We start from the raw sequence: 27,107 nt of genomic DNA, 5'->3' as shown, positions 1-27,107 counted from the left end.
CAGCGCCCCCTGCTCCCCAATTCCCCCAGCCACATGCTCCCCACAATCACAACTCCTTGCAAAGTTGAGAGGCTGCAGCAGTGCTATTTGCAAGGGCTTTGTGCATATCCTTCAGCTGGGAGTGAGCTGAGTTCACTGGGACCCAGCAGCACTGCAAGACCCGAGGTCAGTGCTGAGACCCGGGTCTGTGCTGCAAGACAAACATCGGAGACCCTGCAGAGCAGCAGCCCCCCACCCCCCCTCACACAGCCGCCACTGACCCAAGACAGAAAATGGCTACAACAACAAGACACCCATGAGTAGCTTTTGAATCCCACGAGATGGCTTTTGCAGAGAGCCATCGGACTCCATGCACTTACCTCCTTACTAACCCTCATGATGAAGCGCCCGAATCGGAGTTATATTGAGCGTGTCTGTTTCGTGCCGATTTGGGATTGGCGAACGCAGTGATATACGGGGGGAGTGCTGGTAAAGTTGGGCGGGTTAATTTAATTTAAATGCATGCAAGTACATTTAAATTGCCGTTGCGCCCGTTTCGGGCGAGGTGCTGATCGCGGCCATTTACAGGCCTTGATAAAGGGGGAATCGGCACGGATCGCACTATTCACCTCATGCCCGACTTTACCAAGTTTTCGCACCCAAAAACGGGCGCAACGCAATGGTAAAATTGCCCCCTCTGTGTTTGAAATTTAACATTTTTGTACTGCCAGCAGTAAGTATACGTGAGCAGTTTCATGTATATAGTGACATATGGGGGTTTTAATTGATAAATACTCTTGTAGAATTTGCAAAACTTGCCAAGCCATAGAGATAAACCAACAAGCCACTGGAGACTGATGTTTGAAAGTTGTTCTGTGCACAATGCACAAGCCTGAACATGTAAAAGTTATGTAAAAAATGCTAAGTGCGTATTTGTATGCAAGAGAAAAGACAGCTAAAGATTACAGAAAAGAATCTGTTTTACCATAGGTTCGTATATATGTAAGCTGAAATAAGTTTCCACTTGTGTGCTGAATTATCCAGTTTATGAGAAAATCATCCAGAAATGTCAGAACTAGGCATGAAGTTTAGTTTTAATCAAGGTGAGACTGTTTCTAATTACTTTTGTACTTTCCAATGTGGCAATATTAAGGTATTCAATTCATTTTCATTCACCACAAAGAACACTCAAAATATGACCTCACACTCCTCCATACCATGTTCCTATCTTGCCTCCATTTGTTTAGAGTAAGCATAAGATGAGTATCCAACCATAGCTGAACATCAGCTAACAGATATGGATGGAAAATGCCATTGAAACAGCCACCAGTGATGCCTGGCTGAAACTGCAACTTGTTTAGATTTAAAAGACTTGCTGATCAAATAATTTCTGAAAAATAATTAGTTTTGCAGGGCTGCTGTGATCAACAGTGACGCATTCCGAGTCAGTGGGCCAGGGACTGCTGAGTCTTTAGCTGGTGGGCCAGGAAACCCCACTGTCCAAAAATTCCTGCCATGGAGAAGTATCTGTAACTTTGTGTAGATGGATGACTGATTTGCTAGCTTCGTGTTCTATTGTCTCGCTATGAAAACTATTTTCAAAAGGTTCATGTGAGGCCAAAAATGAAATCAATCACTTAGATGCCTCACAGATAAAACTGTAAAATCAATTCTGACAAAGCACTGACATACTAACGAGAATGCTGCTGATCTTACTGAGCTTTATTTCTTAAAACTGTTTGTGTTTCCCCACAAAAGTGTGATGGATTTTCATCTGTCGTTCTTCTCTAAATTGTATGCGATGGTGCTGGAAATAGTGGGGAAAATCAAATGGTCTTGGAAATAAAAATATTGCAGGATGTAAAATGGGCAACCAATCCATTCCAGTAAATTTTGCACCCAGCAATAAAATTACAAATTCACTGCAATGACAACTAACTCATAGAAATGGGTGGGTCATAACAAGAAGCCCTAGTAGAAACCCTACCCTAACTCTCCTGGGTTGAAAAAAGCAGAACCATTCTTTTCAATATCACATAATCATTGAACGGTTCCATTTTTTTCATTTGTGACCCTGATGCTGTTGGCACCAATAATCTACCCATTGCCAGAGGCAATGGTCAACTATTAGCAATGCCCTCTGTTCATTAGATTTACAGAAAGGAAGACACTGATCCACAGTATGCAGATCAATGGTAACCCTGCTCAAGCCTCCAAATTCCTTCACTTTTCTCCTCAATTATAAATTCTTGCTGTGGCTTCTGGGTTTCCCAACTGGTTTTCTTCAAGTGTGAACCAAGGTAAAATATAGTAAAGATATTTTCCCATGGAAGGTTTCAGAGCTGAGTCTAATTTTGTTACGATATATTGTCCTTTAGGCCTCACTTTCCAACATTGGTTATTGGATTATATTCAATTGCAAGAGTTCTATCTTTTATTCCTCTCTCTAGTCAGGAGTGCAGAGACTAATCCCAGTTAAAAGGAGCTAGCTCAGCACACACTGCAGATTGAACTTGTTCTCTTCCTAATTTGCACACAGTACCTCATGGGGCAATTGGACAGCTAATTTCCACTTAACTTTATTTGATGCTACTGCCCTAGTGAATAAGTAAAGTCAGATAAAAGATAAAAGAAGTCTGTAATCATAACAAATTAACAAACAAATCATACACAAGCAAAACAAATCATCAACAGAAAGATTAACAACTCCACGATTGAGTCAGATATTAAGTCACACCTAGTTACAGGAATGTAACTACAAATTGCAATACTTACAAGATGTTCACCGCAGCTGGGCATTGTGGAATCTTCTACAGTTAATGAAGTTCTAAGATGGCTGGGTAAATTGTCCTGAAAGAAAACAAGCGATCATGTTTCAACATTTCAAGATTATAGTGAACACTCTGACACTTGACCTGACACGCAAAATGTGCTAGTACATCTAACAGCTATATATAAATACAGTTTCATAAATACTAACTACTGTCCATATGGTGGATTGATAGTGTTTCTGTTCTCTACACTCATAACCATCTTTATCATCTGAGAAGATCACCAGTTCATCAATTTAGATCACCCCTTGATCAATGTATGATACTTTTTGTACTGAAACATTGAGCATGGATACAAGAAAGAAGACAACAACCTGGTGGGCTACTGATAGGCTTGGAGAGCTGTTCATAAAGAGCCCACATCAAATTTTTCATTGAGGTGACAGATAAAGCAGCCAACTTCCAAGGTCTCAACCGGTGGAGGCAAAATCCACAGGAATTCAACCTGAATGTATCTTTAAAATGGAGGCAGTAGCCAGATTGAACTATGGGAAACTAAATGACTATAAATGCTAATAAGAACAAGGCAGTCACACAAAAACTGGAGAAGCATGAATCATCAAGGCCAGAGGTCCAAGATAGCTCAGAAGAAGAGATAAGCATGTGTCCCTCCAAATGAAAACAAAATAATTCAAAGGTGATAACTATAACTTTTATCCTCCTGCAAAGACGGAGGGGTTTCAAATCAGCCGCTCATTTTATATTGCTCCAGAAATCAGGAGAACAAGTTTTCCATAGTGGGTAATTATTAGTGGAAACTTTAAACCCATGCATTTTGAACCATGTTTATTTTGTGCAAACTGGGATCAGTAATATGGTCAGCAACAATTCTTAGACCTTACAGTTTTTTAATTATTCAGAGCAGGTTTTACTAAGTCTAATAGCATGCTATTACCAGGACTGTAGTAGCATGTAGTCTAATGGTGCATTAATACTGTTGAATCAGTGCTTAAATATATTTTATTTGCATTATACTAAGTATCCCCTGGGCATTGTTGGTTTCAAATTTAAAAACCGCTTACCTTGAGCTATCTACTTCAAGCACAATTTATCATTAAATAAATAATTAAATGTGGATGCTGTTCCTTCAACCTGATCCACTTGCTAGCAACAAGAATGCAATAGTGGAAATCTAATCTTCACAAGAACATTGTCAATTGTAATGTTGTGAATACTACTCTGGATAATTGCCTCAGTTGGACTCCTGTGGATGTGTATCATCAATGGCTTTACATTCATCGTAAGGACAGAGGCTTGGATGGGGCAGAGTTTGTTAAGTGTGCCCAAGAGTGCTTCTAGATATAATACGTAGATAGTCCAACTCGAGAAGGTGGTATCTTAGACCTGGTTTTGGGAAAAGAGCCTGGACAGTTGATTAATGTCTCAGTGGGGGACCATTTTGGGTACAGTGATTACAATTCTATAAGCTTCAAGATAGAAGTAGTCCCAGAATGAAAGTACTAAACTGGGGGAAGGCTAATTATGACAGTATTAGGCAGGAGCTAGGGAATGTAGACTGGGGGCGGATGTTTGAGGGTAAATCCACAACTGATATGTGTGAGTCGTTTAAAAGTCAGTTGTTAACAACTCAGGACAAGTACGTCCCTGTAAAAATGAAGGATAAAGATGGCAAGATTCAGGAACCCTGAATGACAAGAGAGGTTGTGAGCTGAGTGAAAAAGGAGGCAGCATACATGAATTTCAGGAAATTGAGAACGGATAAGACTCTTAAGGAATACAAAGACAGCAGGAAAGAGCTTAGACAGGGACTTAGAAGGGCAAAAAGGGACCATAAAATGTCCTTGGCAGGCAGGATTAAGGAGAATCCCTTGGCTTTTTAATGTGTATATAAGGACAGTGGAGGGGATTTGTGTAGAGTCAGATGAGGTGGGTGAGGTCCTTAACGAGTACTTTGCATCAATATTCACAAAGGAGAAGGATGTGATGGATGGTGAGTGTAGAAAGGAGGATGTTGACATTCTAGGACATGTTGAGATAAAAAGGGAGAAGTTATTGGAGGTTTTGAAAAACATTAAGGTGGCAAGTCCCCAGGGCCAGATAAGATCTATCCCAGAATACTGAGAGAAGTGAGGAAAGAAATTGCTGAGGCCTTGGCCAAAATCTTTGGATCCCTTTTAGCCATGGGCAAGGTGCCAGAGGATTGGAGAGTAGCTAACATTGTTCCTCTGTTTAAGGAGGGCAGAAGAGATAATCTGGGAAATTACAGGCCTGTGAGCTTTACATCAGTGGTGGGAAAATTATTGGAGAAGATTCTTAGGGACAGGATATACTCACATCCGGAAGAGAATAGGCTTATTGGCAAAAGGCAACATGGCTTTGTGAAGGGCAGGTCGTGTCACAAATTTGATTGAGTTCTTTGAGGAAGTCACAAGAAAAATTGACCAGGTCAGGGCAGTGGATGTTGTCTACATGGACTTTAGCAAAACCTTCGATAAGATTCCTCATGGCAGGCTGATACAGAAAGTGAAATCATATGGGATCACAGGTGAGCTGGTAAGATGGATACAAAACTTGCTTGGGCATAGAAAGCAGTGGAAGAATACTTTTCTATCTGGAGGTCTGTGACCTCTGTTGTTTGTAATATATATAAATGACTTGGAGGAAAATGTAGGTGGTCTGATTAATAAATTTGCAGATGATCCAAAAATTGGGGGAGTAGTGGATAGTGAGGAGGATTGTCAGAGGATACAGCAGGATATAAATCGGCTGGCAACCTGGGCCGTAAGATGGCAGATGGAATTTAACCCAGACAAATGTGAGGTGAGGGATTTGGAAGGTCTACTGCAGAAGGGAAGTATACAGTAAATGGTAGAGCCCTTAGAAATATTAGCATACAGAGGGATCTAGGCGTGCAGATCCACAGTTCCCTGAAGGTGGCAACTCAGGTGGACAAGATGGTCAAGAAGGCATATGGCATGCTGGCCTTCATCGGTCGGGGCATTGAGTATAAGAATTGGAAAATCATGTTACAGCTGTATAAGACTTTGATTAGGCTGCATTTGGAGTAGTGTGTACAATTCTGGTCACTATAAGGTAAGATGTTGATGCATTGGAAAGGGTGCAGAAGAGATTTACCAGGAAATTTCCTGGTTTGGAGGATATGGACTATGAAGAAAGGTTGAAAAAAATTTGGATTGTTTTCATTGGAGCATCAGAGGATGAGGAGGGAGCTGATAGAGGTTTACAAGATTATGACAGGCTTGGATAGAGTGGATAGTCAGTCTTTTTCCCAGGGTCGAGGGGTCAATTACTCAGGGACATAGGTTAAAAGTGAGAGGGGGAAACTTTAAAAGAGAGGTAAGGAGCAAGTTTTTCCACACAGAGGCTGGTGAATACCTAGAATGTGCTCCCGGAGGAGGTGGTGGTGGAAGCAGATTCTATAACAACGTTCAAGAGGCATCTGGATAGATACATGAACAGGCAGGGAATAGAGGGATATTGCCCACGCGGAGGCAAGAAAATATTAGATTAGAGAGGGATCTGTCTCAGCACTGACTTGGTGGGCCGAAGGGCCTGTTCCTGTGCTGACTGTTCTTTGTTCTAGGTACAGATATTTGCTAATGTTTGCATGGTATTCAGCACTATTTGTAAATCTGGAGCAGTCTGTGCCCACGTGCAGCGAGACCTGGACAATATTCAGGCTTGAATTAATAAACGGCAAGTAGCAAGTCATAGAGTCATAGAGGTTTACAGCATGGAAACAGGCTCTCTGGCTCAACTTGTCCATGTTGCCCTTTTTTTTTAAACAACTAAGCTAGTCCCAATTGCCCACGCTTGGCCCTTATCCCTCAATAGCCATCTTACTCATGTAACTGTCTAAATGCTTTTTAAAAGACAAAATTGTACCCGCTTCTACTACTACCTCTGGCAGCTTGTTCCAGCCACTCACCACCTTCCGTGTGAAAAAATTGCCCCTCTGGACCCTTTTGTATCTCTCCCCTCTCACCTTAAACCTATGCCCTCGAGTTTTAGACTTCCCTATCTTTGAGAAAAGATATTGACTGTCTTGCTGATATATGCCCCTCATTATTTTATAGACCTCTATAAGATCACCCCTCAGCCTCCTACGCTCCAGTGAAAAAAGTCCCAGTCTATCCAGCCTCTCCTTATAACTCAAACCATCAAGTCCTGGTGGCATTCTAGTAAATCTTTTCTTTATTCTTTCTAGTTTAATCATATCCTTTCTATAATTGGGTGACCAGAACTGTACACAGTATTCCAAGTGGGGCCTTATCAATGTCTTGTACAACTTCAACACGACGTTCCAACTCCTGCATTCAATGTTCTGACCAATGAAACCAAACATGCCGAATGCCTTCTTCACCACTGTTCACCTGTGACTTCACTTTCAGCTATGAACATGTACCCCTGGATCTCTTTGTTCTATAACTCTCCGCAATGCCCTACCATTGACTGAGTAAGTCCTGCCCTGTACCAAAATGCATCACCTTGCATTTATCTAAATTAAACTCCATCTGCCATTCGTCAGCCCACTGGCCCAATTGATTAAGATTCCATTGCAATCCGAGATAACCTTCTTCACTGTCCACTATGCCATCAATCTTGGTGACATCTGCAAACTTACTAACCATTCCTCCTAAATTCTCATCAAAATCATTAATATAAATGACAAATAACAGTGGACCCAACACTGGTCCCTGAGGCACACTGTTGGTCACAGGTCTCCAGTTTGAAAAACAACCCTCTACAATCACTCTCTGTCTTCTATCATCAAGCCAATTGTGCCACACAAGTGCCAGGCGATGATCTTCTGCAACAAGAGAAAGTCAAACCGTCTCCCTCTGACATCAACAGCATTACCACCACTCCCACACCATCAACATCCTGAAGGTTATCATTGACCATAAACCTATCTAGGCCAGTCATATAAATGTTGTGGGTATACGTGCAGCTCAAAGTCTTAGAATTCTATTGTGAGTAACTGACTTCCTTGATTGCCCTTAGGCCGCCACCATCCACAAGGCAGCAATCTAGTTTGTGCCATCAGAAAGGGACTGGACGATCGCAAACCATTTAGTGCCAGGTGCAAAACCGATTTTTAGGCACACATGCTATTTTCCATGATCAGCGCGATTTGCTCCAGGTGCGATGAGGTCAGAAAATCGCCCCCATAGAATATGAAGACAAGGAAGTTTTGGTAAACCTTTCTAAAAGATAATTGGAATATTACAATATTAAATGCAGGTTCATGCAGCAATGCAAGCACATATGATAAGCTTGAACATGTATTAGCAGAAGCTGTGTCACGAACAAGGGAGGAAAGGAAGCCCGAAGCTTCACTTTCAAATTGTACTGCTTGTTCAGTGACCGAAGAGAATAACTACATTCTTGGTGTATTTATGATTTCCATCTCTTCCCAAAAGCATTTCAATCGGTGTAAATGACTGCATGTACACTCTATCATGATGTTTGTTTTGTCACCCTGAAGCTACCAAAGCGATGTTTTGGTGTAAACTGTCTTGATTCTGACATCACTTGAAAGATCCTGAAAGTATCAGGAAAGCCCGATGTTTGCTCATCAAGCTATGATGAACACAGTACAGAAAGATCCAAACAAAATCAATAACTCATGATGGAAGGATTTTCAACACTGAAATTGTCAAAATGTGGCAGAGAAGCCAAAATGGAGCGCACCAGTTCTAAAAAGCTGAAGAAGATTTTAAAGGGAAAGTTGATTGAAGGTGCTTCTCACGTAGTCAAATATCTTCAACCAGACAAGAGAAAGGGGCACTTGTAAGATATCAGTGAAGAGATCTGATAATGTTGTGGACCAGATGAATTCAGTGATGTGTTTCGCCATTTGGAAAACTAATTAAACAAAGGTGCTTCAAAAGTTGAAGATGTTCTGCAGAGACAAAGAACAATTATAGCATATTAATCTGCTAGTTTCAACAATGTGATTGTCCTGTATTGAGTGGATGATCCATCTCAGCCTCCTCCAGAGGTCCCCAGTCTCACAGATGCCAATCTTCAGCCAATTTGATTCACTCCATGTGATGTCAAGAAACAGTTGAAGATATTGGACACAGCAGGGGCTAGGGGCCCTGACAATATTCCGGCAACAGTACTGAAGACTTGTGCTCCAGAACTTGCTGTGCCCCTAGCCAAACTGTTCAAGTACAGCCTAGTGAACCTTCCCTGAGCTGCTTCCAATGCAAGATGTCACTCCTTAAATAAGGTGACCAAAACTGTACACAGAAGGTGTGGTCTCATCAATGTCCTGTACAGAATTAGGAAGACTTCCCTACTTTTTTACTCCTTTGCAATAAAGGCCAACATTCCATTTGTCTTCCTAATTGCTTGGCTGTACCTGCATGTCAACTTTTCATGATTCATGTACAAGGTCACACTGGTCCCTTTATACCATGGCATTCTGTAGTCTCTCGATTTAAATAATATTCTGCTCTTCTATTCTTCCTGTCAAAGTGTACAAACTTGCATTTTCCTACATTTTACTCCTGCCAAATTTCTGCTTACTAACTTAACCTATCTATATCTCTTTCCATCCTCAGAACTTATTTTGCTGCCTATCTGAACAGAGTAGATAAGAAGAAACTGCTTCCGTTGCTAGAAGCGTCAAGTGCCAGACAGCAGTGATTTGAGGTAAATCGCCAAAGACAACATGAGGAAAAACATGTTCATGCAGTGAGCGGTTAGGATGAGAATACACTGCCAGCGAGTGTGGCAAAGGTGGATTCAATTGTGGCTTTAAAAAGGCAATTAAAGGATAATTATCTGAAAACATCTTCAGGACTATGGGGAAAAGGCAGGGGAATAGGAATAGCTGAGTAGATCTTACAAAGAGCCAGCGCGGACACAATGGCCGGAATTTTCCGGTTGTTCTCATTGGCAGAATCTTCCAGTCCCACCAACAACAAACCCCCGCCAATGGCGCATTGAATGGGAAACAATGGTGGGATCAGTTTAAATTAAACTTGAAGTACTGGTTAGAAATGACTATTGGTGATATTAGTGGACAAACACTTAACATATATGCATGACATTTGATCTCTTACTTGAATTAGAGTAGTTGGATTAATGCACTAGCATAGTACATTTTACTATTGAACTTTTAATTCAGGGAACAGCAAGAGAGTGATGTTAAATTAATTGTTACTGTCTCTTGTCGACATTGTTGCATTGAACAAAGATAGCAGACCATAACATCAACAAAATTACACTGTTCATGCCAAAGTTATAATTTATGCTGACTTGGAACACGTTCTATCTTATTTCCTGAATCTCTGAATCTTTTTGTTTGGATTGCTAACATGTACTGTATTTTCATTTACGGTAACTGTTTCCTTCGCAACCAGTTCAAACACCACAGGAAGAGTGTGTCAATGGACAGTAAACCACAAAATTGTTTTCAATGCTGCTTGTGATATTTATGTCAGTCTGTTTTCAACGCAGCTTGTGATATTTATGTCAGTCTGTAGCCTCATGTAAATACAGGATAAGGAATAGGAAGTAACTGTGTCAAGGTAATTGTTCTATAAGTTCCAAAGGCTCACAACCCTGTGAGGGAAAGCATTTCTTGCCATCTGCCTTAAATGGGTAATCCCCAATTATTAAAAGGTGACCCCTAGTTCTAATGTCAGTGCTTTAAAATTGCTGAAAGCAATGTTGATACAAGACTGTTGGGAAAGAGAGGTGCAGTGGATTGGAGTTTTGTTTATATGTGCAAAGAAACAATTGGAAATTAGTTTTTGCATTTACATAATCAAGTTTTGAATTAATGAAAAATTTGTCAATATAGCACAAACAGCATCCTCGCCCAGTCACAACTGAAAATGTGAAGAACATGCAGCAGGTCAGTAAACATCCACGGAGAGAATAAACAAGTTAATGCTTGTAAAACATCAGGGGGGAACTTAAAGAAGGGATGAAAGCAAATATGGGAATCATAATGTGGGATTAACCCATGCGCGTTCCTTCCGATGCAGGTAGTACACACTTCGTGGTTCAATTCTGGCCTCAGGTGACTGTGTGGAGTTTGCACATCCTCACCGCATCTGCGTGGATTTCTTCTGGGTGCTCCGGTTTCTTCCCGCAGTCCAAAGATGTGCGGGTTAATTTGATTGGCCATACTAAATTGCCCCTTAGTTTCAGGGGGATTAGCAGGGTAAATGCGTGGGGTTACGGGGATAGGGCCTGGGTGGGATTATTGTCGGTGCAGGCTTCATGGGCCAAATGACTTCCTTCTGCACTGTAGGGAATTTTATCATTCTATTCTATGATTCTATAGTGTGCAATCCAGTGCTAAACATACATTTGAGTGGCTGCATGCCTCATCAGGGGCTAGTACCAATTAAAGTTAGCCTGCTCCTCTTAAAGGAGGTGCATTCTAAGTTTGAGCAGCCGCTGGAACAAGTTGCAGAAAACTTTCTGAGCAGGAAGAACACTGACTAATAGGGCAGAGAACGTGTGAAAAGATCATGTGACGAAGCACTGGAGGCCTTGGTACAGGTGGTGTATAGGAGGAGAGAAGTCCTCTTTTCACGAGAAACAGGAGGCCCTCCAGACAGAAAGCAGATGGTCGCAGCAGTCAGGGCTAGCAATGCATCCCCAAAGACCTGATGTGTTACCAAAGAAATTCAATAATCTCACATGTGTGGTCAAGTCAGTGAACATATCTTCAAAGCCCAATCTGCATTACAACTAAACCACAACCTTCACATTGCTACAATGAAAACCTCATTTCACAAACATCACGTACACAGCCAGTTATTCAACTGGAACAGGCATATCACCCAAACACACTGCACCACACTCACTGACACAAAATCTTGCCAAAAATGCCAAAATGTCTGGATCTGACTGAAAATCAGTGGACAGGCAGGTTTTCTCTCCAATTCTTATGATACTATGTTCAAAAAGAGCAGGGAGCATGTTTCACGCCATCATTTATAGGGACAGGGCCTAAAGACGCCGGCAAAGCCTGGTCCCACAGAGATCAGGACAAAAAATAACCTTCCCCTCACCCCAACATGAAGATATCAGACAGTTCTCCCCCCCTCCCTCCCCCCCAACAAAACAGTCATTGCTGGCACCTTCTTTCTTACACCACGCCCACCCCCCAACCCCAATCTTTGCCGGCAGCTCCCTTTTGCCATCCCCCACTCCCCAAGATCATCACCAGCATCACCCCTCTACCCACACCCCGGATCATCAGTGGCATCTTCCTCTTCCTCTCTCCACCCTCCTGATCATTGCTGGCATCTCTCTTGTCAACATCCCCCCCCTTCACCCCGATCAATGCATGCATCTCCCTCTCTCCCCCATCATGGACGGCATTGGCATTCCTCTCCCCTTCAGTCCATCCTCTCTTCCCTCCCTCCCACTACACAGATATGAGCCCCCTCCTCCCTCACCCCATGAGACGCTGACTGGAGTCCACCTCAATTCTGCAGGTGCAATCTGTGCCGGGGGCATTTCCCCTCCTGGGCATGTCCCCTCCCCAGGGGCTATACTCACCTTTGTGCCCCTGGAGAGATCCCCTCAACAAGTTCACATCTGGGTGAAACTGTTGTAAACTTCACTGACGTCATGTTACATTGGCGAGATTTGAAAATATGGCAAGGGGCTAAAATATGACGGGGGTTTGGTGAAGTTTATTTAGGTACATTAAAATGAGGTTCTCATCCTTTTGTGGGCGTGAACATTGCAACATCACCGGCAAGTGGTGGAGAAAAATCACAGAATGCGATCTCTCCAGAGAGAATCACATTTCCCAATTCTCTCCGGACTTTCATCCCGCGTCACCATTCCCTCATACAGTGAATGCAAGCTAAAAATCACCCCTACACTTTCCTCTCTCATAGGAAAAGTTGGTGCATAACCACAGACAAAACATGGGGGAGGAACTAAGTACCTTCGCCATAGCTAGAGAAATAGTATTAGATAAACTAATGGGGCTAAAGGCAGGTAAGTAAGTCCCCTGGCCCTGTTGGAACTATCACCATGCTTGTTTATATACACGGCTTTGTCCAACACTAGACTGACTCCTAGGTGCAGCTCATGTGTTCTATTACATCACTCTATAGGTGCTACTGTACTCAGTCCCATCTTAACCCTATAGTGCCAGACCCTTATATTGTAAGAGGAACAAGGGATTAATGTTGATGAAACCCTGCTACTCAATCTCACATTATCAAACACCAGCTTAGACACTGGCACTGTGTATACTTTAGAGCAGGGGTCTCCAAACTATGGCCGCGGGCCACATCCGGCCCACAGCGGGCTAACATCTGGCCCGCAGCCAGTGGGGTGGGACGGGATTCCCGCTGCCGAAAACACTCCCGCGTCCGGAACCCCGCCGCTGACTCAGGATCCGGACACACGGACGGAAGCCACAGGCCGCACATTTGCTGCCGCTCCACACGGTGTCTGATGGACCCATGGGAATCCCTGCCCTCTTTACTGGCCTATTGTCCAATCAGAGCTGCCGTCCTGTGACTGACAGTTCATTAAACAAATCAGCAATTGAGACATCTGTTATCCAATTGCCGCTCTGCATTGACTGAGTGACAGCTGCTTTATCCAATCCATAAGCTCCATCTGTCTGAAATGAGCGAGAACAATGACAATGATGGCGGCAATTCAGTTATGGAAGGAAAAAAGAAAAGAAAAGTGGACAGTGAGTGCCGCCTGTTTAATGAAGAATGGGGTGTAAAGTACTTCTTTGTACAAGCAGGTGATAAAGTGTCATATGCAACAAAACTGTTGCAGTTTTGAAGGAGTACAATGTACGTCGGCACTATGAGACCAAACATGAACCAAGTTATTCCCAATTCACAGGAACACAGCGTTCGGAAAAATTTGAATCAATGCAACGCAGGTTGCTTTCCCAACAAGCTTTTTTTACGCAGAAGATAACTGAAAATGAAGCTTTAACCAGGGCCAGTTACAAACTAGCTCATGTGTTGGCTAAAAGAGGAAAGCCATTCACCGATGGAGATCTCATCAAAGAGTGTATAATGGAAGCAGTGGAAGAGTTAAGCCCAGAAAAAGCAAATCTGTTCAAAATCATCAGTCTTGCGCCAAATACTGTTGCTCGTAGAATTGAGGATATAGGAAGCAATATATTTCATCAAATTGCAGACAAAGCAAGAAATTTTCAGTTGTATTCTCTCACACTTGATGAATCGACTGATGTGTGTGACACATCACAACTCCTAGTATTCATCCGTGGCGCGACTGAATTTAATGTGACACAAGAATTAGCATCAGTGCATCGCATGCACAGCACAGTAACTGGAGAAGACATCTTCGAAGAATTGCAAAAAACTGTGTTGGAATATAATCTGGAGTGGAATAAACTGCAAGGCGTGACAATTGATGGAGGCAAGAACATGTCTGGGGTGAAGAAAGGTTTGGTTGGACAAATCACAAAAGCTTGTGAGGTTGGTGGATTCTCAAAGCCCATGTTTCTGCATTGCATTAACCATCAACAAGCATTGTGCGGAAAATATGTGGATATGTCTTGCGTTCTGAAACCTGTTGTTTCAACAGTGAATTTCATTCTTTCTCACGGGCTTAATCATTGCCAGTTCATTTATAAAACTAATTTTTTTCTTTGGCCCCCGAAAATGTGTAAAATATACGATGTGGCCCTCGTACTGAAAAGTTTGAAGACCCCTGCTTTAGAGGGTAGCGTAGGGCCAGGATTTGCATGCACGACATGCCAGGCACAAATATCTTGTAGCCAATGGAAAAGATAGCACACTCAAAGCTCACTGGAGAATGACGTCACACCCGAGTTCTGCTGCAGAAGACACAGATCTTCATGGGGCAGCGAATAGAAAAAGGCTGATGGGTATGCAAATGAAATGCTTGATGTATTAATGCCTTCCCAGAAAGCCTATGATAACCGTCAAAGAGCATGGAGAATTTCAGCAGCGACTTGACACAGGGTTTTGTTCAGAGCTTGCAACCTGTTTTTGTCCAATGTGAAAGTGATAGCCAACGTCATGAGGATACATACAGACCCAAACAGCATCTAATGACCAATGCCTCAGCTTCCTTTGTAGCATTTGCAAAAACCATCTCATCTCTGAGTGCTTCAGTGGAAACTCAAGTCATAGAACCCCAGCTTGTTGCCATGCCAGTGCTATTTACCAATAGGCAGGCTCAAATTGCTGCCATTTTGGCTACAGATTATAGAGTTCAAAGGGGTAGGCCAGCAATCTGCCCTCCAACAGATTGCTGTTGTTGCAGTGGTGCCAGCCTAGTGAGTTGTTGGGATCCGGGAAGCAAGAAAACAACTGCCCTCTCTCCTCCTGCCACTGCCAGTATTCTTGCTTTGTTGTCTGTCAACCATCCATCGCAGGTTAATGCTTCCCGTGCTGATGAGGTTCAGTCCAAAGCCAGGCCTTCCAGACCCACATGTACTTGAGGTTCTTGCCCAAGGCCAACTGTAGGATCCCCCATTGAAAGTCAGCAGCCTTCCACCTCCCACCTCCCTGTGGAGAAACATGCAGAAGACAGGCACTAACAGAAAGTACAAGGGTGAATAGTTGATTTTTGTACAGAATAGTGGGTGGTTGATAATGTTCATTTTCCAATGGTGTTTTCTGATGGCGTTATTTCAGAATTGTGGCCAAGCGGACACTGTGATCGTCAATTATAAGGGAAAAGGCAAGGTGTGGGATTGGAGAATTGGGGTTATGCTCACTGGTACCTCGGTCAAATGAGCCAATCAAGTGCAACCCAGCAGAAAGGTTTCGACAAAATAGACAAAGAAAAGCTACATCCATGGTACATGAACTGGGGAATATAGTTTTCAGAGATGCTGGGGAAATGTGAGGAAGACCCTTCTTTACACAGCGAGTGATAATGAATTGTAACTCGCAGCTTACAAGGATCAATGATTTCAAAAGGAAATTGGATGATCATATGAGGTAAATAAACTCATAGAGCTTACGAGGATAGAGCAGGGGAATGAGAATCATTGGATTGCTCTACAGAGAGCCGGCATAAACTTAATGATCGCCATCAGTTCTGGAATAACTCCATTATTTATTTATTCATTCTGAGGCAACAAAATGAAGCAATTTTACTTCTTATCTGAAGTCTGAATCTTATGACTGCATCCATTGGTTCTATCAGCCCCACTGGGGAATAATTTCTGCTCATTCTTTCCAAAAAGAAAGGTCAAGTATATGTATTTTTGTATCTATAATTTAATGTCAAATTGGTAGCTAATGAAAATTGCTCTGGATCTTTTGCTCACATTGCACTTTGGAGTATTTTCTTTTGTTGACACTGAAACATTCTGTGGAGCATTTGGTTTGGAAATGTGTCTTCATTTATAGTAATTGTCTTACCGATTTAAGTTGAATTAGAATCAACATCTGATGCCACTGAAGTGGTTGCAGGCTACTCTGAATGATTCTGGAGCAAATAATACTCAGGTCCTCCCACTAGCCAAAAGGCAACTATAACAAATGAGTCACTTAACCTGTCTCCAGTAAATTATTCAACATACCATGACATTATATCACTTTAGTGAGATGGATGACACAGGACGATCAAAGGAAAATCAAATTGTTTTCTACTGGATAGAGGCCATTGACTGATTTTCCAAATTTTTCGCGGTTAGCAATGGGACAAGCTTTTCCAAATAGTTATAGGTGAATTCACCAAAAAGAAATATTTTCACTTTTATAACATTATTTAGAGATTTATAAAATGATCAAGTCAAGTTTTAGTACCACGTTCCTGAAAGGAAGTTAACAGCAGGACCTGATTAGCATTTTCCCAGACAGTCAGCCAGAGTGAGAGGTTGCTGACTGTCAGGAGGAAGGTCTTCAGATATAAGCCATTGCCAGGGGATGGAGAAGAGAGAGAGTCAAGAAGGAGATCATGGCTCAGGGGGAGATTGGAGAAGTTGAGGGAGTGATTGATAGGGTTGGGAGGGAGATGAAAAGGGGTAGCAGAAATCGGAGTCTATGTGGGAACAAAATCAGAGATTAAAAGTGTCAGGTGGGGAGATTGGAAGTGTTGGGGCAGGTTGGCTGATTAAGTGAACTGGTGGGGAGAAAGAGGAAGTAGCTTCTACTGGTTAAAGCAGATAAACTGGATCCAGTAGGTAAACAGAGGGCATTTATCTTTAGGGTCCAGCAGTCCTCAGCTTTCCTTAGCTGTCAGCTTTGCCAAAGCTCGGAAAGCAAGGGTTGAACTTAAAATAGTTGTTAAATATGAGGTAGACAGCATCACTATGATATTTAAATAACCTGGAAGTAGGCTGGTTGCCACATTCCACCTGCATCAATATTGGAAGTGGGTGAGTTGGAAGTGGATTTGAGTCAGGATTCAGATTTTAAAAACTTTTACATCCCACTTACCCCTAAAGTTTCCTCCTCTATATTTAAAGACATACCAAAACAAAATGAAAAATGAATTTGTCTACATCAGTACTTTGTATTTCACAAAATTTATGTTTTAATATGTTTTAAGGCAAGACTTCCCAAATGGAGACAACATTTTGGGGTTGCAACGGAATAATGGTTGCCATGGAGCTAAATGCTGCAAGGCTCCTTTAAATCCTCATGTTTCATTAAAGTGTTGCGCATGGCCCAACTGGACAACCTTTTAGAGGCCAGGTTCCAAAACAGCCAGTGAACAGATAGGTGCAATTTTATTTTAAAGGTGCAGTTCAAACAGCTCCCTCGCTCTCACAGCTCTTCGCCTCCCCCTCGCTCTCACAGCTCTTCGCTTCCCCCTCGCTCTCACAGCTTTTTGCCTCCCCCCTTCGTTCTCACAGCTCTTCACCTCCCCCTCACTCTCACACATGTCCACCTCCTTGCCTTCACAGCTTTTTGCCTCCCTCTCGCTCTCATAGCTGTCTACCCCACCCCCTCTTCTCACAGCTCTTCACCTCCTCCTTGCTCTCTCAATTCTTCATCACCTCCTTGCCCTCATAGCTGTCCACCCCAGTCCTCCCCCCTCAGAATTGTTTACCCCACCCCCCCCTGCTCTTACAGCAGTCCAACCACCCCCCAACATCTCACCACCACCAACACCCCACTCTTTTGCCCCACTGAATCACACATTGGTGCCACAGAAATTTTCAAGCCTCAAAATAGGGTCACAGTAGAAAAAGATTTGGGAAACTCTGTTTTAAGATTCATGAAGTTGCCAAAATGAATTAATTTCAGATCATTTAAAAATAATAGTTTCATCTTATTCTGATGCTCAGCAAGCACATCTCTGAGGATGCTGCTATTCTTATACATAGCAAAACAATCCTATCCCAGCAATACCTCAAGGATGCACAATGGCCCGTGCACATTCTTTATTCATTCATCCCCATGGGAGTCAGAAAGCACCTTTACAAATCTTCAAAGAAATTCAAATCATTTAGTTCGAAAATATGTTTACGCTGTAATCCAATGAAACAGCGTAAACTAATACTTTTTATAATACTCCCGACTGGGAGTTGAATATCCAGGGGTATCAAACTGTTCAGAGGGACTGACAAGAAGGTAAGGGAGGTGGTGTAGCTCTGATATTTAAGGATGACATCAGGGTGGTAGTGAGAGATGATATAGGTTTTATGGAAAAAATGGTTGAATCCATTTGGGTGGAAATTAGAAATAGTAAGGAGAAAAAGTCACTGATAGGCGTAGTCTATAGGCCACCAAATAATGACATCATGGTGGGGCGAGAAATAAACAAAGAAATAACTGATGCATGTAAAACAGCAATTATCATGGGGGATTTTAATCTACATATCAATTGGTCAAACCAGGTCGGTCAAGTCAGCCTTGAGGAGGAGTTCATAGAATGTATCCGCAATAGCTTCCTTGAACAGTATGTAATGGAACCAACAAGGGAGCAAGCTATCCTAGATCTGATCCTGTATAATGAGATGGGAATAATTAATGATCTTGCAGTTAGGGATCCTCTTGGAAGAAGCGATCACAGTATGGTTGAATTTAAAATACAGATGGAGCGTGAGAAGGTAAAATCCAATACCAGTGTCTTGTGCTTAAACAAAGGAGACTACAAAGGGATGAGGGAGGAGTTGGCTAAGGTAGACTGGGAGCAAAATCCTTATGGTGGGACAATTGAGGAACAGTGGAGGACTTTCAAAGCGATCTTTCACAGTGCTCAGCAAAAGTATATACTAGTGATAAGGAAGGACTGTAGAAAAAGAGATAATCAGCCATGGATATCTAAGGAAATAAAGGAGGGTATCAAATTGAAAGAAAATGCATACAAAGTGGCAAAGATTAGTGGGAAACTAGAGGATTGGGAAATCTTCAGAAGTCAGCAGAGAGCCATGAAAAAAGCTATAAAGAAAAGTAAGATGGATTATGAGAGTAAACTAGCTCAGAATATAAAAACAGATAGCAAAAGTTTCTACAAATATATAAAACGAAAAAGAGTGGCAAAAATAAACATTGGTCCTTTAGAGGACGAGAAGGGGGATGTAATAACCGGAAATTAGAAAATGGCTGAGGCATTGAACAGGTATTTTGTGTCAGTCTTCACAGTGGAAGACACAAATAACATGCCAAAAATTGATGACAGGAAGGCTATGGCAGGTGAGAACCTAGAAATTATCATTATCACGAAAGAGGTAGTGTTGGGCAAGTTAATGGGGCTAAAGGTAGACAAGTCTCCTGGTCCTGATGAAATGCATCCCAGGGCACTAAAAGAAATGGTGGGAGAAATAACAAATGCACTAGTGGTAATTTACCAAAATTCGCTGGACTCTGGGGTGGTTCCCGCAGATTGGAAAACAGCAAATGTGATGCCACTGTTTAAAAAAGGGGGTAGACAAAAGGCAGGTAACTATAGGCCGGTGAGCTTAACTTCTGTAGAAGGGAAAATGCTTGAATCTATCAGCAAGAAAGAAATAGCGAAACATCTAGATATAAATTGTCCCATTGGTAAGACGCAGCATGGGTTTATGAAGGGCAGGTCATGTTTGACTAATTTGGTGGAATTCTTTGAGAACATTACATGTGCAGTGGACAATGGGGAACCTGTGGATGTGGTGTATCTGGATTTCCAGAAGGCATTTGACAAGGTGCCGCACCAAAGACTGCTACATAAGATAAAGGTGCATAGTGTTACAGGTAATGTATTAGCATGGATAGAGGATTGGTTAACTAACAGAAAGCAAAAAGTGGGGATAAATGGGTGTTTTTCTGGTTGGCGATCAGTGACTAGTGGTGTGCCTCAGGGATCAGTGTTGGGACCGCAATTGTTTACGATTTACATGGATGATTTAGAGTTGGGGACCAAGTGTAGTGTGTCAAAATTCGCAGATGACACTAAGATCGGTGTAAGAGCAAAGTGTGCAGAGGACGCTGAAAGTCTGCAAAGGGATATAGATAATCTAAGTGAGTGGACGAGGATCTGGTAGATGGAGTACAATGTTGGTAAATGTGAGGTCATTCATTTTGGTAGGCATAACAGAAAAATGGACTATTATTTAAATGGTAAAAAATTGCAGCATGCTGCTGTGCAGAGGGACCTGGGTGTCCTTGTGCAGGAATCTCAAGGAGTTGGTTTGCAGGTGCAGCAGGTAATTAAGAAGGCAAATGGAATTTTGTCCTACATTGCTAGATGGATGGAGTTTTAAAACAGCAAGATTATGTTGCAGCTGTATAAGGTGCTGGTGAGGCCACACCTGGAGTACTGTGTACAGTTTTGTTCTCCTTACTTGAGAAAAGATATACTGGCACTGTAGGGGGTGCAGAGGAGATTCACTAGGTTGATTCCGGAGTTGAGAGGGTTGGCTTCTGAGGAGAGACTGAGTAGACTGGGGCTATACTCTTTGGAATTCAGAAGAATGAGGGGAGATCTTATAGAAACATATAAGATTATGAAGGGAATAGATAAGATAGAAATAGGGAAGTTGTTTCCACTGGCGGGTGAAACTAGAATTAGGGGGCATAGCCTCAAAATAAGGGGAAACCGATTTAGGACTGAGTTGAGGAGGAACTTCTTCACACAAAGGGTTGTGAATCTGTGGAATTCCCTGCCCAGTGAAGCAGTTGAGGCTACCTCATTGAATGTTTTTAAGGCAAGGATAGATAAATTTTTGAACAGTAAAGGAATTAAGGGTTATGGTGAGCGGGCAGGTAAGTGGAGCTGAGTCCACAAAAAGATCAGCCATGATCTTATTGAATGGCGGAGCAGGCTCGAGGGGCCAGATGACCTGCTCCTGCTCCTAGTTCTTATGTTATATGATTTGTTTCTTCAGATTTAAACAGGTAGATGGATCAGCAACAGATTCCAATTTGGGGTGACTCATTACTTTGATGATTCCCTCTGAATTTATGCTTACTTACCAATGATGGGGCTGCTACACATTTCTTGGAAAAACATAAGGATTAGGAATAGTATCATGCGGTACACATTTTATAGGAATAAAAGGACAAGAGATCCAATATGGTGAGTGACGTGCACACATTTATTCTACAATGATAGTTTGTGACTGCCATATTAGTTAGGGATCCTCTTTCATCATCCAGTTTGTGTGTTTGAAATGAACATTAAACCATTGCATGTATAAATCTTCCATTGATCAATTTCACATGATTACAGTTCAATCATGAAGAGAAAATCTCTGCAGTTCTCGTAGTTCACAACTTTGAAGTTAGAGGTTAGTCTTGTAGCTTCTCTCTGCTGTAGCTTCTCTATGCATTGCCTCTAGCACATGAATGTGTCTCTTACATTTCAGTGACAGAACTGAATCCAGTATTCAGGGCGTGGTCTCACCAATCACCATGACTTTTATTCTACGGTCATCAACATCTTGGCCCTCTTTCATTTCTGTGTTTGCAACCTCAACAGCATTCATGCTGGGAATTCTCCCATCAGGGATTAAGTCCCATGGTGGGGGCCCGGGCAGGAGCAGGGACAGGGACTTTTCATCTCTGTGGAGACTGGCGGGAAACCACGCTATACCTTATGTCTCTGGTGTAAGTAATTATGCATCCAGGAGTTTTGCGCCATCTTCTGTGGCGGGGCAGGCTTAATGGTATGTGCCCTGCCATAACACCTGGGTGCCATATTGAAAAAGTGTCTCACATCACTGACCCACCATTGAAGAAAGAAAATGGGCATCCTAAAGGAGGAAGATGAATCTCTTGAAGGAGTGAGATCGACCTCCTCTAAGACACTGAAGCTGGATATCCACCTGATAGATGCTCCCCCCACCGACTGCTGCGATATTCAATTACCAACTTCTGTGACACGGCACAGAGTGATTTATATATTAATTAGCTGCTAAAATCATAAATTTGAATGAGATAAATTGGCACAAGGGTAAAATTAGATATCACATGGGTGATATTACGAGTATCTGTTTGCATGAATAGAGTATCCATGATATTCATGAAAATAGAAAATCTGAAATATAGGAGCATCATATTCATCATATACCAGGTGCTCAATGCAGATAAGTGTGAGATGATTCATTTTAGCTGGAAGAGAGACCGTATAAAATAAAGGGAGACACTCTAAAGGAGGTGCAGGAACAGAGGGTCCTCAGTGTATATGTACGTAAGTCATTAAAGATGGTAAGACATGGTGAGACAGCAATTAATAAATCAGATAGCATCTTGGGCTTTATTAATAAGGGCACTGAGTACAAGAGTAAGGAGCGCATATTAAACTTGCAAAAAAGATGGCCTCATCTGGAATACTGCATGCTTTTCTAGGAGCCATACTTGAGGAAGGATGTGATGGCATTGAAGAGAGTTTGACATTGCGATCCAGCGGGATCCCCTTCGCTGTTTCCCACTTTTAGAAAGCTATTGTGAACCTTGCCGATGTGACGTCACATCAGCGAAGTTTCAATATTCTGTGAGGATGGTGGTGGGGAGGCCCATTAATAACATTAAAATTAATTGAAATATATTTAAATAGCAAGGGGCGGGGAAAATCAGGAAACAAGATCCCTCCGACAAGAATCTCGTTACCTGACTCTTGTGAGATTTTGTGCCCACGTCGCCGTTTGGTCCATGGAATTCACACCTATGATCCTTACTCTAATTCTGAACCACACCATGCAGGCATGACGTTTATTCAACTCAACCTCCCACTCAGCCCCCCTTTCCCCCAGATCCCCTAGTCAGGCCATTTATCCTCTCAGACCCCCCAGTCAGCCTCCTTTCAATTCACGCATCTTGACAGTGCCAACAGTATCCTACCCCTGGTACTGACAGCCTGGCCTGGCACCTTGGGCTCCAAGGGTGCTCGAGGAGGTAGATCCAGTGGCCAGTTGCCCCTCTGCTGCTGCCAGGTTGCAGAGGAAGGGTCCCCCAATGGACCTGGGGATTGGGTGGGCTGGGGGCAAGGGTTGACCTCACCACTCTCTATCGAGATGGGAGTATAATGGCTGAGCTGCCTGGCAAGGGGATTTCAGGCAGCCCTGTGATCAATTTCTGCATTCTTGCCTGTCAGTTGTGTAAGTTCTGGTGGTTAGATTCTCTCTTTTTAGACATGGTCATTGCCTGGAAATTGTCTGGCATGAATGTTACTTGCCACTTGTCAACCCAAGCCTGGATTTTGACCAGGTCTTGCTGCGTTTGGGCATGGAATGCTTCAGTCCACAAAAGGTGGCTTGCCAGGTTAATGGGCAGGAAAGGATAGGAGAGCCCAAGATGGGCCGACTTTGCAAAAGAGAAATAGATGTAAAGACATGGGTCTAGAGTAGCTGCTAAAGTGTATGCATGATTGGACACAAAGCAAATTTTGCAATATGTTGCCATGTCCAAAAGACATGCTGATTAGGTGCAATGGCCGGGCTAAATTCTCCCTCTGTGTACCCAAACAAGTGCTGGAGTGTGGCGACTAGGGGATTTTCACAGTAATTTCATTGCAGTGTTAATGTAAGCCTACTTGTGACACTAATAAATAAATTAACAAAGTCCATGGTAAACATTGGGTGAAACATGTCACAGTTGGAAACAGGACAAGGAAGAAATGATATGGAACAAGTCCAAAGATTAATTCTGAGGGCCATTTTTCGACAGCATGGAGTCAGCAACCATTGACCAACATTCAGATTCAGAGTCTCGGTAGATAAGGGATAGATCCATGAATCTTTTAAGGTATAGAATATCAACCAAAGTGCTCGTGGCCATTGGCCAGACCATAAATCAGCCAGGGTTCATCCCAGGATCACGTGGAGGTGTGTATGGGGTTGAAGTGTTAATAGCATGCGCCAGTGATTTAGTTCAGCATTAGAACAAGGATCGTGGTAATCTTGTCTGCTGAATCATGAAGAATGCCCTTCTCATCCATAACCCTATTTTAGATGATCAGATTGATGTCCTGGCGATAATGGAATATTTCTTCATCGGTGCTGACACCTTATTCCAAACTAAAACCTCCCTGCTTGGCAATAGTTCCCCCGTACGCTCCAAACTGCTACAGTAACAGCGTGACACTTGGCATCAAATCAAACCTTATCCTTTCTCCGACTTCTCTGGCATTTACTCTTCCTTTGATCTTATCCTGGTTCAACTCCTTCGCCACTCCTTTAAAATCCTCATGGTCGACCAACTTCTAAGTCCCAGATTGCATTTTCCATGACTATTCTACAAAAGCTACAGCAGGAGATCAATGAATTGCTGACAGGAATTTTACCAGACATCTGCATTTGTTTTGCTATTTGCTGATGCAATTCAACTCACTGCCATTTCTCTCGCATGAACAGAAGTTCTTTCAGTCTCTCTGGAATGATTTTCTCTTTTTCTATTTCACGCTGTTTACCTTCATTATTATCCTTTTTGCTTCTTGTTCTTACAGCCACAACTCTTTTCTCAGAGGCCCATCTTCAGTTACAAAATGTCACATTTTTCATTCAGAACCACCAACTGTAGTCAATCTCTCCAGGTGGCTATGCACTGTCTTCTCCCCAGAGAGTACAAATGGCCTCTTGTTGTCATGAAGTCTATAGGACCCAAGTGACAGCAGGCAGGCAAAAATAGGATAATGTGAGCTACATAAAACATGTGCATACCAAGTACAACTGTCAGCTAAGTGAAGCTTAGGTTGATAAAGAATCAAATAATTCCCCAGGAGATGGATGGAAATCTCATCTGGTTGTAACTAATAATCAACTTCAGAATGTCAGTTTCAAACTACCATTTTGTTAGGTGTTCTAACAATCTCTAAAGCCCAGCATTTTAGTTACCTTATCTTCATAACAACCTTCCCAGAAGTAAACATGACCTCTGAAATATTAACATGAACCATGGACTATGTATTTGTCACAAGAGGAATGCGTGGACCTGTAAGGTGTTGTGACCTGAGGCACTCTGTTCAGGAGAATAAGTCAGAGTAAGGGACTTGAAATCTGAAAGTGTTACGCCACTTACTGTTATACTCTCCTCTGGTCCTAGATCCTCTTGGCATCCTGTATCTCAAGAGATGGGAAATAAATGCTGGCCGAGCCAGCATTGCCCACATCCATATGAATACAAAATTAGTCATAGTTAGAGGGGCCACACTGTTGCTGCTGACTTCCTCAGCCACTTCCATGCATGCCTGCATGGTTTAAGAGGTTGTCCTCTTTCTCTTGCTCTGTAGAGGGCTCCCATCACTACAACCCCTCAGGTCTCACAGACGAACCTCTGGGTAGGAGCAGGAGACTGAGCATCAGCCTTTCCAGGTCTTCTCACCACTAAAACACCGAAGTGTTGAAGAACTCCATGGTCCCTTTAATTAGAAATCCTTCCTCCAACAAAATGGCTGTATCATCATACCCAACCTCCCTAATTGATCAAGAAACACAGAGGCAGGGTCTTAATTGGTTTGCTCAAGGAAAGAGTAACTGGAAGGCTCTAACGAAAATGGTCCCAATGTCTAAAAATGAGAAAATTCTCCCATTTTGTCAACAAAAAAACTCCAGTTTTTTGAGCATTTTCATTGTGCCAGTATAACATACATGCATAGTTAGAATTTTGATTATCTTGCACAGTACTGATAATTCAAAACATCTATTTCCTTCAAAGTCTCACAAGATATTTCCCCATAATTTCCTGTTCTCCAAAGCAGTGACTCACCACTTAGCTTGACTCGTAACAAAACATGTCTCTTTTGCTGAGGAAGCAGCTAGCCCATTGTACTTAATATGCCAATATCCTGTAGATATTTTGCTTGTAATCATTATATTTTTAGCTATAAAATGGACAGAATATGACTTTACAACAACACACTGAGTCACAGCATTAGAAATAAACTGCAAATACACTACAATAAGCAGCCCAGTATTGAGTATGAATAACTACTGCCCATCTAACACTTCTTAATTATTCAAGAATCACAGAACATTACTGCTCGATAACTTGGTAAAGATTATGTAAATGGATACAAATGTACAAGAACTCTCAAACAAATGTTTATCCCCAGGATGGCCTCCAATTTTCCACCCTCCATAAATTTGAGCTTATCCAAAACTCAGCTGCCAGTGTCCTAACTTGAACTAGCCAGAAATATAAAAACAGATAGTGAGAGTTTCTATAAGAATTTAAAAAATAAATGAGTTAACAAAGTAAGTGTTGGTCCTGTAGAAAATGAGTCTGGAGAATTGATAATAGAAAACAAGGAGGGGGCAGTTGAATTGAACGTATATTTTGTATCAGTCTTCACTATAGAGGATACAAATAATATGACAGAAACAGCTATAAACCAGGAAATAGAAGAACGACAGGAACTCAGGAAAATTACAATCACCACAGAAGTGGTACTGAATAAGTTGTTGGAGCTGCGGACTCATGTGCTTGCGCCCTGATGGACTTCATCCTAGGTTCTTAAAAGAAGTGGCTAGTGAGATAGTTGATGCATTAGTTTTAATTTCCCAAAAATCCCAAATTCAGGGAAGATCCCATTAGATTCAAAGATAGCAAATGTAAGTCCATTATTCAAAAAGGGAGGGAGGGAGACAAAAAGCAGTAAACTACAGGCCAGTTAGCTTAACATTGTAACAGTGAAGTTGTTAGAAGCCATTATTAAAGAAGTTATAGTAGGACACTTGGAAAAATTCAAGGCAATCAAGCAGATTCAACATAGGTTTGCGAAAGAGAAATCATGTTTAACAAACATATTGGAGTACTTTGAGGAAGTAACCTGTGCTGTGGATAAAGAGATGTACTGTACTTGGATTTCCAGAAGCATTTGATCGACTGCCACATTGATTGTTATTGTGAAAAATAAAATCTCATTTTACAAGGGGTAACATATTGATGTGGATAAATTGGCTGGCTAACAGTAAGCAAAGAC

General features: G+C 42.2%; 1 protein-coding gene across 2 annotated transcripts in view; it reads right to left on the bottom strand.

The window, feature by feature from the left end:
* The window catches only part of mctp1a (multiple C2 domains, transmembrane 1a), a 599,923-nt gene that overhangs the window by 514,377 nt on the left and 58,439 nt on the right, over window positions 1-27,107 (bottom strand). For both annotated transcript variants that reach the window (XM_078214774.1, XM_078214777.1), the window contains exon 2: window positions 2,755-2,829. In XM_078214774.1, coding sequence (XP_078070900.1) covers window positions 2,755-2,829 — 75 coding nt within the window. The remainder of the gene's footprint in view (window positions 1-2,754; window positions 2,830-27,107) is intronic.

Source organism: Mustelus asterias, chromosome 6 (genome assembly GCF_964213995.1).
Source record: "Mustelus asterias chromosome 6, sMusAst1.hap1.1, whole genome shotgun sequence".
Classification (NCBI taxonomy): domain Eukaryota; kingdom Metazoa; phylum Chordata; class Chondrichthyes; order Carcharhiniformes; family Triakidae; genus Mustelus; species Mustelus asterias.
This window is presented reverse-complemented; position numbering and strand designations above follow the sequence as displayed.